Here is a 14,108-nt window from a genome sequence, read left to right as displayed (position 1 = left end):
TACGTTCTGTCTACTTCCGGGCGTACTTCTCGAACATTTTCATCGTGTGTAGTAGAGAACGTCACTGAGACTTCGATTTTCAAGCACTGGCCATGAGGTTATGATAATGATGGAAGGAACGTTGACGGTACCAGATAAAAAAAGCTTCACAGAAAGATGAAAACTTAAAGGGCTCAGCAGTGTCCGGGCAACGATAACGCGTCTTGAATCAACGTTTTGTTGAGTGCACTTGCTATTGTGCCTGGTGTAGAGAAGTCTACTCACCGAAACGTTGTATCCAAGCTGAGGCTTGCTTCGTTAGGCTATATTCTCGACAAAAAAAAATACTGGGGAAGGTACACACCACGTTCGCTACACTGTGCGCTCTGTTGGCTCGACTTGGCGACAGGCCCCCGTCGAAACAGCCAGTACTAGAATGCCGACCCAAACTGTCACCGCACCGGAAATTAATTAAGGCCTTATTATAGAACTTTTTGCGTGGAAGTGGCCTATTAGATAGCCTATATTACTCCCATACCACACGTTTTTTTTTTTTGTTTTCGTGCCTGCTCTTCTCTCCGCTCTTTACATATTTCTTTACTATTTACCCTCCTCCTAGTGTAAGGTAGCAAACCGGATGTTATAATTCTGGTTGACTTCCCTGCCTTTCTCTCTTTTTATCTCTCTCTCTCTCTCTCTCTCTCGCTCTCTGAGCACCCATTCACATTGTATGATGTGCCCTTTTATATTCCCTCGAGAATGATAATTCTGGACATTCATTTGTGTATGTCACTTTGCTGCTGGGAACTGACCTTCTGTTTGTGCTTTCTTCTTGGTGTCCTCCTTTCCCACCCGTTCTTCCCACAGGATATGCTTCTCGGTCAATGCATAATGAACTTCCTGTACCCCCGTGACCGCATCACCTTCGCCAATCACCTAAGCCACGGCCTCAACTCTTGGTTCAATGAGGATGCGAAAGGTATGGGCAGTTCGCAGAGCCGCCGCTGGTGGCAGCACACGTTGCCGATCTCCGCTGTGCAAGTCGCTCCAATTCCCGAGCCAGAGCTACCTGGTGGTGATCTGCGAGAGATGCGCTTATTTTTTGCTTCTCTCTTTTTTCCTCCTCTTCTCTCCTCGAGGTATTTGCCACAACCGAAGCCAGAGCACCTTCCTATGCAGATTCAGGTAATCATATGCGTAGCACATGAATGTTTGACATTTCCTCGCGAGCGGCGTGCATCCGCATTGAGTAGTATTACGATGTCGCGTTGACAGTCACACGAGACTGATAAGAAAAGACAATCACATGAATGAATGAATGAATGAATGAATGAATGAATGAATGAATGAATGAATGAATGAATGAATGAATGAATGAATGAATGAAAACAACTTTATTAGGGTCCTGCTAGACGTGACGGAATCGCGCACCCGTCTCAATCCCATGTAGGTACCGGCAAGTGAGGCAAGCGTGTAAAAATGTCACGTTGAAGTTCAACACCCATGCTCACTGACAAAGTAAATTTTGCGATGTGATTGTCTTCTAACAGGCACCGAGGCTTGAAGGAAGACAATCACATCATAACATTTTCTTTGCCAGTGAGCAGTGGCGCTCAACTTCAGCCTCACATTTTTACACGCTTGCCCCACCGTGCGCCGTTGTCGAAATGATAACGAATAACCAAAAACCCACCAACACCTTTTGTAATGCCTCTTACACAATTTCTGTCGAAAGACTTAACGCTTTCTACAGACAGACAAGTCTAAAAGATGGTATGAGCTACCCACTCTAAGCTTGTCTATTAAGTGTCAAAATTCACTTATCAGCACAGAACTCCTCGCAGTAGTTTGAAATGCAAAGGAAAAAAAAAAGAACGAAGGCTCCTGTGCTAACACACCAACGCTCGGTACACACAGACAAACGGACGCGTCGTCACTTTTGCTGTATGTGCTCACCGTCGATCGAGCACACGAGCGCTCTGTCGTGCCGCCGTGGCCCCTTACTGCCTACATCGTTGCCAGAACGGTGTTTACTTCCTCTGCTTCTCTCTTCTCGCTCGGCTACGATGACGTCCAAACGAGCAGGCAATACCAGAGCCTGAAATTCGGCTACGGCATCTCGGACAAGAAGGTGCAGTACAAGCCATTCCAGATGTCCGTTTACATCAAGGACGCCGCCAACGGCGATGACGTCAGCGTCGAGAACGCCTCCACCGCCATGTGCCTCGTGGTCACCACAGTCGCCATCAAGACGGCCTACAGGGGTGAGTTGCACACGTCTGACGGCGCAGCCCCAGCTAGGTTTCTTTTAAGCGAAGCATGTCTTAATCTGCCCTGTGCCGTCGTCGTCGTCGTAGTATAGGCGTCACTCTGGTCAGGTGACACGAGGGACAAGAGTGAGGCTCCGCGGAAAGGGGGAAATGGCTGCGCCTCACCGAGAGTGGCGAGGCGCAGTGCTACCTAACTAAAGGGGCGACAGAAATGCTCAGCGTAAAGGTGGGAAAGGCTGCGCTTCTCTAAAAGTGGCGAGGCGTAGGTCACGTGACCTGAGGGGTGAGAGAGAGGCTTGGCGGAAAGGGCTGCGCCTCGCCGACAGTGGCGAGGCGCACTAATTCCTGACGTAAAGGGCGACAGCTTCGTTGTCCGACAGTTTTGACTGCGTAGAAGTGGCTGGGTTTTAGATGCGAAGTATCTTAAGGCGGAGCTCAATCCGGTGGTGGTGGTGTGCGGCGTCACCACCCTTACTGCGCATGCGCATACCCTCTCCACTCACCCTCTTCCCTTCCCCTCTCCACTTCCCCCCTCCCCTCCCCCTCTCCACTTTCCCTCTCCCCTTCCCCTCTCCTATACCCCTCCCCCTTTCCACTCTTCCTCTGAAACGCGGGCTAGACATGCCGAAATTCCCTCCTGCGCAACGCCGCGGTGAGCTCGAGCGCATGCGCGTCCCCTCCCCTTCTCTCTCCTCTCCTGCGCTGCCCCCCTCTCGCCCGCCTGTCGACCGCGTTCCCCGCGCGCCCTGTGAGAATTAACGGCCAGGCTAGATGGAAGATACGACGCGCGTAGCGTCCCTCTTCGCGTTCCACGACGCGAGGTCGGTAGCATGCCCAACGATCGCCAACGGAACGCGATCGTGCAAGTGCTCCGGCTTCGCATCGCCTCATGGTCCCCTTTAGCGGGAGATGTTGTAATTTTTCGTTTTGCTTTGTTTAGCTATGCAAGGTTATGCCTGCATAAGTGCGTCCATGTCGGATAACTCCTTTTGCTGATGAGCGTCTGCACGAATATATTTGTGATCTCAGAAATTTTACTCGTGATTGTAAGGTATACTTAGTTAGTGATGGAATCTTGTATGAAGCGTCATGTGCGTCATAAGAGCCTCCGATATTTCGTTTCGCGCAAGATTTTACTCTTGACACTAAGTGACGCTTAGGGATCATCATGTAACACTTTGTCGGTATTGTCAACTTGTACGGAGCCTCCTGTGCGTCAATTGTCGAATTACCGAGGGAGGAAGGCAAAACGAGAACAGACACAAATGAGTTACTGCCATCTCGGAGGTAACAACCACCTTTTACTGACAAGAAACTTAGTCTGACGGTCTCGCTAGCACCACTTCGTAGACGTGCACAGCGTTTAACGGTGCTTGATTTGCATGGATACATATACAGCACGTGGAGACGGCATCGTGTGTGCACGGGAGACTTGGGGGCCTATACCGTACCAATACGATTATATTTGGTCCGTGTCGTCACACTTCACGCTGCACATGTGGGGGCCCGGACGTATTTCGAAATGGCCAATGGAAAGCGCTCTACGAGTGCTTTTCCGAACTGAAGTAAAATGGTGTACTGGACGAGCTGGTATAGATTCATAGCGAGACTTACAGCGTGGAAAGCTGGACACAGAGAAAAAGACACGGGACAGTAGTTTAGAGTAGTATTCCGATTATATTCCGTATTTCTTGGTACGCTACGGTCCCGTTGAACTTGCTATCGCGTGCCACTTTTGAGCCGTGGTTTCGTAATTCCTAAATTTTGTTCTCGCTGCGCGAATGAGAGGCAAGTGTGATATTTGAACGCTTTGTTTTGTGATGTGCACCATTAGAGGTATAACCTCAGTGCACAGGTGCGAACGATGAAATGTGAAAGCAGCAAACGAAGTAGCCGCTCTTTGTTTTCCAGTGCCAGCGGAAACTCCCGCCATGACGTATTTTTCCACACGCCATACGGCATCCTGCCATTACAGCCACGTTGATCTCAGGTGAGACTGCTCTGGGTGGTTGCAGAACGAGGGTGTCTGAAAAACCAGTCCCTGCGTTACTACTAGTTTCACCAAATTAAGAACAGATATAACAATGTTTTGTCGGTGTTTCATTCAGCTTTCTAGGGGGAAAATGTAGTATTATAGGTCACCAATCTCAGTTAAGACAGCCAATTAACAAAGGTTATGTCTTATAAAATCATACACCTCAAATATATTTGATTCCAGCGCCGATAAAATAGCGTAGAATGCGCGTTATTCCTTGTATACATCTATGGATTCACACATACAACGTCATCCTAGATAATCCAGTAACGTGTAGATGGCTGTCCAACTCGGAGATAACTTGCTCGTCAGCCAGTCACGTTAGCTGAGCTCAGGGATGTATGTGTGTGTGTGTGCGTGTGCATGTAATCTTTGTAGGGGTAACTGTGACCTTGCTGACCAAGTTTGCAATGATAATAGCTTTGATAATAATTCTCACAATATAGATTAATCGTGTCGCATTTTTGTCCGGTCGTGTGCAGCGCTGCAGTGTACCTTGGATACTTGCCTCAAGACATGCTGGGCCATTCAGTGTTCGATTTTTACTGCCCGGAGGACATGGAGTTGCTGAGGGGCATCTACGACTTGGGTGAGTGCGCTGCTTGCGTAGTCTTGGCGATCAACTTACGCTCCCTTGAGACCCACGTTGTTTTCGAAGTGCTGATAATTGAATTCCTGCATGGTTGAATACCGCCGTGGTTCACACCAATAGCGACAGGTGGGCTACCGTTCCTTTCAGAGGGAAAGCTTTCTCGGCTATGTATTTCCAAGAGAACGACGAATATTTTTTTCTTACCTTGACGACAAAGCTGAGCACTGATTCCGGACAAGGCATCGATGTGTTCCAGGAAGAAAGTTCTTTGTTGCGAAATTTGAGTAGAAATAAGCTGATGGTTTCAGCACCATAACATTTCCTCTCTCTGTGTTTGTTGGACGAAGAATAGACAGGGACCACTCTAATCCTTCGCAATGAACAGCTAACGTTATATAGAGCTATGTTAGTATGTGAATGCAAGCGTATAAAAACACCATAAATGGAGACCAATTGCCACGTAACAGAGACACCACGCTTACGCGCTTAAAGAATAAACCAATAGGACTGACTCTAGAAAAAATAAGAGGATGGAGCTACGGACAGAGAAAAAGTGATGAAGACACACCACGACATCACATCACTCGCAGAGTACGAACTTTACCAAAAAGCTCTATCGGTCACCCTGCTTAGACTTAAGAGCCGTGCATGCATACGTGCCTTGTTCATTAGTTCATTATATTCTCTGTTCCTTCTATTAGTTGTGTGAATAGTCTAATACGTTAATACGTTAACGAACAACCGGCATGAATGAAAAGTTTTGTAACTTGTGTTGTTCTCTCTCTCTTTCGCAGTGATGAAAGAGCAGGGACACTCTTTCCGAAGCAAGCCGTATCGTTTCAGAGCGCTCAACGGTTGTTTTATTAAGCTCGAGACAGATTGGTCCTGCTTCATCAATCCTTGGACGCGAAAGCTGGAGTTCGTGGTCGGCCAGCACAGGGTTATCGAGTGAGTACACGTCGGTGTCTCCTGGCTTCTACGTTTTGCACGAATAAGCTCCACATTGAAACAAACAGATAAACGATCAAAAGCGCGATGCTACTTTCAAATGCTCCAATCACGTTGGCACTCGACAAGTGCATACCCGGTGGAACGTCTCTCCCTCTTTTTTTTTTATTTAGATGATATAAAGAGATGTTGGCGCACAAATAAGACTCTGGCTACTCCTAAGCTCTTAGAGGGTCGAACAGAGAACCTACAGGGTCCAAAAATTGCATGTGCAACAGCATGGTCCCAGTAACACCAGAATGTAAGAAATGCACAGCAATTACAATATACAGTTTGAATAACACCATGACACTCCAATATGACGTCTCGAAAACGCAAAATAATGTCCCCTTATATTAAGTTCTGAGGTCAGCTGGCACATGCATTGTGTAGAGGAATTATCACGTACAGGCACAGCAAAACAGTCAAGACAACATTGTCAACAATCGCGTATATGTATATACACGGTGACGTTAGAACGCCTTTTCTTTTGTGTTGGCTGCGAAGTGTAGAAAGTTTGACCGCAGAGAGCTCCAGATATTTTGAACTCTTAAAAGAAACAAATAAGCGCTGTCGTGTTACGTCTCTGACGATATCGTTAACCACTTACAAGGTAAGTCCATAGACGATGTAAAATAAAATAGGGAAACAAGCAAAGGTAAACTGCTGTGGGAACAGTAGCCGCGATACTTCGCTTCTTTAAGACAAAATTTAGGGGCTGCGAAGACGGGATTCTAATGGGAGATTTCATGAGGTACCCGCATACACTTTTTATAAGCTACACGTCCAATAGGTCCAAGTGGCGTAAGTAATGTGGAAGCCCCACTTTCGACTTTCTCCTTACATCGTCAACCTTGCGACTAGACCATGAGCTACAACTTCTTTTCGGTACCACCATAATTCTTTTTTTTAAGTTAGTATGATGATGATCAAAACTTTATTTCTCCCAAAATAGGGGACCGACCCAGAGATCGGTTACGCTGCTTAGAGGAGGTCAGCTCGCTGCGTCATTCATCGTGCGGTCACTGCGGCTTCCATTTCAAATATTTTGCCCGCCGCAGTGGTCTAGTGGTTATCGCGCTCGACTACTGCCCAGAAGGTCACGAGATCGAATCCCGGCCGCGGTGGTCTCATTTTCGATGGAAGCGAATATGCTAGAGGCCCGTGTACTTAAATTTATGTTCATGTTATAGAACCCCAGGTGGTCGCAATTTCCGCAGCCCTCCACTACGGCGTCTCTCATAATCATATCGGGGTTTTGGGACGTTAAACCCCAACAATTATTATTTTCGAATATTTTAGTACATGAAGCATGCACCGATGGTATTTTGTGAATGACGACCTCAATGTTGCGTCTCTCTTCCATCTCCTGATTGCCTTATGAGAAACGTCATCATTTTCTTTACTATAGTAAGTTAATGTGCCCTGCCATCTTGTTCTTCCTTCTCTCTTTTTTTCCTACCTTTAATTTCTACTTTTCTGTCCCCACTTTACCCTTCCGGTTGTCAGTTGCCATCCCCTTCTTTCTAATCGCCTCCCATTTATTCATATTTCGTTTGCACGTATGATTTCAAACCAAAGTAACAATGTATAACCACCGCCACAGGGGTCCGACGAATCCAGACGTGTTCGCCGAGTCGTCACCCGAGGGCTTCTTGGGGGACCAGCCTATGACGGGGGAAGCCCACAATAACAACAGACTCATACAGCAACAGATCAAGGACATCCTTTCACAGGTAAGGACGCATACTTAAATGATGTAAGAATGGGCCTGTTTGTGGGGATACATGACGAAACTTACAGCGCTCAATGAAGAAAGGCGAAGAAAGTGAAGACAGTACTGTGGGTTTCGTCTTGTCTTCGCTATCTTCGTCCATGTCCTTCTTCATGCGCGGCAAGTTTCGGCATATTGAACTTCGGCATCGTGTATCCGCTACCGCTGTCCAGGTTTTTTTTTTCTTTTCTTTTCTTTTCTCTATTGTGCACACCTCTTAGCTTCAGCACTTTTGCTAGCGGGATGTCTGCCGTTAGGGATTGTCGGCCGCAATCGTGCATACGCCATAGACAAGTTGTGTGATGTTACATTGATGCGGCGGCTACGCTGGAACATTCTGTGGGAACGAAAGTAGTTCCTCAGGGAAATTTAATAAGACGTGGCCAACTTTTCAAAAATTAAGTTGTTGGAAGCGGGCGAAAGGCCGAGTGCCAACGTAGCCATTTACTCTTTTATGTTTGCAGTATGTATTTCTTCTCCGTTTCGTCCGCGTACCTACAAGAAGCTTCCCAATGTTCCCTGCAACTGTGCATTCTGTTTTAATCCTAAAAACGATGAAAGTCGACATGCACAGGGCTTGAAGAGATGGTTATTGATTCAGTGAAGACATATTGTAAAACTGAAAATTGCACTTGTAAGATGAAGAACTGAATCATTGAGAGATACCCAGATGCAGGGTACTTCACATGATTCACTTAACGGGAGCGTGCCAATCATCCCAATTCCTCTCGCAGACGGTGAAACTTCGAGAAAACAGCAACATGCGGCAGCGATCCAACAAGAGGCGGAAAGAGCTCGCATCTTTCGTCAGCACTCTCGTGGGAGAGCTGGCACACAAGCGAGTCGCAGACAAAGGTAACGTACCCTGTCCCCTTCTTCCGTCATTCAGGGTAGCCTAGAACTTCGTTACTCTAACCAACGACACAAATGCATTCCAGTGTAGTATTAACGAGTAGCTAACGAGTAGCTTCGGGACTACTTAAAGCATTTTCGCTGGCAGTACAAAGTATTCGGAGTGGCGTTGGCTTGAACAAAACTCCTTCTGTAGTACAAACCCAGACCCCACTGTTTTGCCGTACCTGTCTTAAAGGGACTGTTTAACTCATGTGCCGCACTGATATAATCTGATAGCTGTCACAGGCGTAAAGTGAAGCGTGCCCCTCCGTATTCAGAGACGCTCCTTGACTTGAACTTGACTTGCCACCGCCTCAAGGGAGCTCGTCTGAAACGCGTTTACGCTGCCTTGGCACCGCCTAAAGGCAGCGCGATCAAAACGCGTTGAAGGCGGTGCCAAGTCAAGTTCAAGTCAAGGAGCGTTTCTGAATACGGGGGCATCTTGTGTTCAAAAAATATATATTAAGTTTCTTCTCTGGTCGCTGAAGTCAGAAAAATATCTGTTAACTAAATGTCAGAAGATATATATTCTTTTACGATGCTGGAGCACCTTGTATTATATTACGGTTGTCTGGAGTCATGTTACACATACGATGATATGCCCAGGCGCATAAAATAAACATATCAGTGACGTAACGACATCAATGACGTGAAACACATTGTGCCACATCTGCCTAAACATTGCTTCCCATCAATGTTATCCCTCTACCTGAACAAAAAAAAAAAAGATGTCAAAACTAGTTTGATTGTCAGCTTTATGCTTGGAGGCTAACTAAAAAGAAATTTCGAACTGGATACGTTGCTCCAGTAATAACACGCTATGCAAACTTAGACACTAATCTAAGAGAAAGTTTTTTATAAAACAGTGACGTGTATACGGAACCAGACTTTCCTTTAAGCAGTGCACCATGGAATGCTCACAGATATCCATATAACATAAATATGATTTTCTTTCCCTTCTTCATTTCCCCTTTACTTCATACATCCAGGAGAGGAGCAAGTAACCGTAACAGCAGAAGGATGCACATGCTCCGTGAGTAAAGTTTTGGATTGTGTGTGTTTGTGTGAGTGTGGCAATGTGCGCATTATTTTTGTGCCTCGATACCCTGATGATACTTTTATAATCTTATGTGTAATGGTACGTAAGCCTTGTTTATTAACAGGCAACTTAGGGTAGCTAAAAGACTCCTAAGGCAATTTAATCTTGGACTACTTGATTGCCAAAGTTTACGAAATCACATGGCTCATTTATCTCGAACGTTGCATTATTATGAAATGCGTAGCGTACTTGAAAATAGGTCCTGCCCGTTTTCGAACTGACAGTATAGTGCATTGACTGCAGTCGAAGGCCGTAAAGCTAAAAATATATAAAATATTAATTGACATTCATTCTATTTTACTGTATACTTAGAGATGGCCCATAATTTTATCGTGCGTATTGGCAGCATAGTTATATTTATTGACTAACTGCGACCCTGCGTGGGAAAAAAGAAAGTCAGGACTTCACAATGCACTACCAACGAGTATTTCTGAGAATAACATTTTTTTTTGCTCGTAAGCTTTGAAGCACAGGCTCGATAATCTCGCGTTTTGTTTGTCCCTGAACCTAGGACCTCGGATCGGTTGTGATGGGGGAGATTTCACCTCACCAGGAGCTCCACGACTCGGATCCTTCGAGCGAGTCGCCGCCAAACATCCAGGAGATAAGATACCAAGAAAATATCGAGAGGTGAGTTGCCGTAAGGTGTGGTTGTTCTTGCGAAAAAAAAAAGCGTGTTAACTTAAAGGCAAACGACCTGTGTAAATGTAAATGATTCCTTCCTTCAATCTACAGGAAATATGTGTGGCCACGTTTCGTACCGTGTTGTGGTCCTTCAGATATTGTCGGTTCTTCAGCAAGAGCCAGTGGTGTTTTAACCGTACACAGATGCCAACGTGAACCAAACATTGCCGATATGTCCCGATTCCTGAAATAATTAAAGACGCTGTCTTCTGGGGCAGTCGCAAAAGAGACTATTTTTAGTGCGTTGTAGTAGGAGTCACAAACTGGCAAAAAATGTTTACAAGTTTGCGTCAGGCCTACCGCATTTACTCGTGTATTACCAGATTTTTTGGCAAATATTGGGACCCGCCGTTTAATATCTGAGTTGCTAAGTTCGATTTGTGCTAAGTGGGAGGACACGGGTTCGATTCCCAGCTACCGCGGCAGCATTCTGACGAATAAAAAGAACACCCTTGTACTTAAATTTCAGTGCATGTTAGAGTACGAAGGAGGCCATAATTAATCCGTAGTCCCCCACTGAGTTCCCCACTCGTAATCATTCGTGGGGTTTGGCACGAAAACCCAAAATTCACTTTAACTTTAATTCGCTACTTTTGGACATCAAGATAATTAAACACATTTATAGGTAATTCTAACGCATTTCTTTCGCGCTTACTGCTGAATCGTCGCTGAATTTCGAAAGGAAGTCTTTTCTTTTTGCAAACGCAGGTTCTTCGCAAGCAACCCGAAGACAAATTCATCCGACGAACCGGCAGAGATAAAAATTGATAACGATCGTAATTCGCCCGAGAACCGAGAAGAAGAGGCTATCAAGGCCACAGGTGAGCGATGTGTGTTTTTACTTCTGTAATCGCGATGAAGGTCGCCTTCATTTTCGGAGGCTAAATTAGGTTAACGATCAACCGAACACGTACTTTGATGTTCGTGTGCTTTCTTCCTTTTTCAGCCAAATTTAAGGGTAACCTCTATCTAAGCAATACTTAACGAAGTCGTTTTACCGCTAGGTGTGGCTTTTGGAGTCAGGTTTCTGAGCGCTGCGAAAGTTTTACGTTGTTGTAATAGCGGGTTCTGACCTAACCAAAATAAAACGAGAGAGAGCTCAGTTATTGCTCTTTTCATTTCTAGCATCTTATCGCTTCGTTATCTGGTCTACGCTTCGACACCAATATTCCAAAGTGTTCAGGCATTGAAGCCTTTTTCTTCGTCTTCCTAACGAACCGATCTTGATAATAAAGAGAGCTCGAACTTTACGTATTCACAGGTTATTCACGCGAAATCCAGAATGGTGAAATTCTTGAAGCAGGTAAAAAGGAATAAAAACTTTCACTGTCTATCTGAAATCGCCAAGCGTTAGCTTTACTTTCGTTCACCGTACCCTTGTTCCTACGGCGACGCTTTTTAAAGACCCACACTATTGCTGTATTACGTGTTGTCATGGTAAATAACTTCACGCATAAACCAAAGAGAGAATGAGAAGCACTGCGGCCTGTCTATATAGTTTGAGTCGTTAAGACGTCACTGATAGTCAAGAACGAACTACCCCGAACAGGGGAACACACTTTCAACGGCACTTGTGCTCGAGGGCTGTGACAACTGCCACGTCCTCCAACACATGCCGATGTGGTTTCTTTGGACATCCATCGACGATGCCGAGAACCCCGCGTCACGATGCCCCCCTCCACACGCAGCTTCGCCGCAATCTTCCGAAGACAAGTCGGCCTCGGACTTCGCGGTGGTTGACAGCAACTACGCCAGCGCTGGAGGCAGTGGAGTGAGCGGCATCGGATGCGGAAGCGGCAGCGGGAGCGGAAGTGGCAGCGGAAGTAAAGGCAGTGGAGGAAGCGGCGGTAGCGGATCCGGCAGTGGTGACGGAGGCAGCGCTGGCGGCGGCCGTAGTTCCGACTCTAAGCGAAAGCACTCTTCAGTCACGACCGGTGACTCTGGGAACGAGTCCCTAACCGTCAAGGTGAGTTACATGCTTCTTCTTAGTGATTTAAAAAACACATGTTCGAAATGAAAGATTTGATGTGAAACTTATTGCTGCTACCGTGTCCGCGCTTATGCTTCAGTTAGGTAAATTGCGAATGAAATAAAGTGAACTAAACGTGCAATATGACATACGCATAAACGCTCTGATGACTTGCTCTACTTGTTTTTATTAATACGATATAAAAGGAGATGTTTGCGCCCAAATTAGGTGCCGGCTACTTCTTAGCTCACGAAAGGATCGAGCATACAGCACACAAGTTACTCAGATTAACACAAGGAGCAACAGAGCAGGGTGATTAAAAACTATCAAACAGTTTCCACAGTAAAACCAGGACATGAAAAAGAAAAAAACACTGAGACACACGTTAAACAACGTTATCACAGTAACATCAAAGCAAATGATGCGTTTCACATACAATACAAAATTTAAGCAACAGCATGATAATGTAAAAAGAAAATGCCCGAGATGGCAGTTAATAATGTCCCTAATAGTGTCTCTAGTCAATACGGAGATGAATCCTCACATGTAGACTACATAACAGACAACACTTTTCCCAGTGATGACGTACTCTATTTCGTGGTCGAGCACGTTTTTCTCTCTCTCTCTCTCACTTTTACTGATGCGATAGAAGGCAATGTTGGCGCAAAAATACTGCGCTGGCTATTCATATGTACAAGTGAAGATAACATGATGAAGTAGCAAAGATAAGGATAGGTGGCACATACAACACACAGGCTCTTTATCACGCACAAGCTAAAGTACCACCACAACATTGCAAAAGACACCCTAGAAAATTCGAATTGTGATGTTTTGATCTTTCATTAGGGCACTCATTATTGCGAGACTACCCAGACTTGGGCAATTCATAAGAGAACTATTCTTAGAAATGCCCCGGAGGGATGAGAGAAAGCAATGCTCTTAGCTTTTTTTCTTGTGCGCGTGTAGGGGGGGAGGGGGGAGGGGAGAGCAGCTCGTGCCGCTTTCTGAACTTACCCACATGTATGTACACAAGTAGAAGGAAATCTAAGTAGAACGTGGCATGGCCTTGAAATACATGTCCATTTTTATTTACCAAGAAGCATTGCGGATTTCAATGTCGATTCTTTGTTCCGCATTTGGGACGCCTCGTGATTTCTCTGTAGACAGTATGAATCTCGTGAGGTTCAGCTTTTTAAGGCTCCCGATAAGTGAGTGCCAGAACTCACGACGTCACAGCCAACTAGCGCGCGAAGATCAAGGCGTTTCACTACACAGGGTCTCGTGTCTGGTCACGTGCGCAGGAGCAGCAGATGCGCGCCAGCAGCAGTAGCAGCAGCCGCAACGGCAGCGCGGGAGCCGCGAGCGCGGACGACAGGTACCCGCCCTGCCCGCCGCTCACCGAGGAGGTGCTGCTGCAGTACAACCGACTGGCCTACAAGCACATGAAGCAGCAGCACCAACATCAGCAGCAGCAGCCCGGGGTGGGCAACGGAGGCGGCGCGACCGCGGACGACTACAAGGACAACCACCGGCTCAAGCGCAGCGGATCGCCGCTCGTCAACTCGAACCTGCACAAGCACAACAAGTCCTGCAGGGAGAGCACGGCGGCCGACGGTAAGCGAATGTTCAACACTCTATGAAGCAGGTCGCGTGATCGAATACCGGCCGCCCTCAGTCATCCTCAATTTTCTTTCCGACTGCCTTGCTGCACTATACTGCGCACGGCTGTGATATACGCTAGAAGCTGCTCGGCACATACCCGCTTTCAGCGGCGCATGCGCGCCGAAGGTTGTACCAACGCCACCCGGAGTTTAAGCTGTTAAAG

At 46.3% G+C, this 14,108-nt stretch overlaps 1 protein-coding gene across 1 annotated transcript in view; it reads left to right on the top strand.

Moving 5' to 3' along the window:
• Positions 1-14,108, top strand: part of LOC119389605 (period circadian protein) — a 40,238-nt gene that overhangs the window by 17,678 nt on the left and 8,452 nt on the right. The window contains exons 5-17 of the mRNA XM_037656952.2: positions 847-958; positions 1,119-1,164; positions 2,065-2,243; positions 4,161-4,239; positions 4,767-4,873; positions 5,671-5,824; positions 7,470-7,599; positions 8,372-8,492; positions 9,521-9,564; positions 10,142-10,260; positions 11,023-11,135; positions 12,003-12,280; positions 13,585-13,897. Of these exons, the coding sequence (XP_037512880.1) occupies positions 847-958; positions 1,119-1,164; positions 2,065-2,243; positions 4,161-4,239; positions 4,767-4,873; positions 5,671-5,824; positions 7,470-7,599; positions 8,372-8,492; positions 9,521-9,564; positions 10,142-10,260; positions 11,023-11,135; positions 12,003-12,280; positions 13,585-13,897 (1,795 nt within the window). The remainder of the gene's footprint in view (positions 1-846; positions 959-1,118; positions 1,165-2,064; positions 2,244-4,160; positions 4,240-4,766; positions 4,874-5,670; positions 5,825-7,469; positions 7,600-8,371; positions 8,493-9,520; positions 9,565-10,141; positions 10,261-11,022; positions 11,136-12,002; positions 12,281-13,584; positions 13,898-14,108) is intronic.

Source organism: Rhipicephalus sanguineus, chromosome 4, assembly GCF_013339695.2.
Source record: "Rhipicephalus sanguineus isolate Rsan-2018 chromosome 4, BIME_Rsan_1.4, whole genome shotgun sequence".
NCBI lineage: Eukaryota > Metazoa > Arthropoda > Arachnida > Ixodida > Ixodidae > Rhipicephalus > Rhipicephalus sanguineus.
This window is presented reverse-complemented; position numbering and strand designations above follow the sequence as displayed.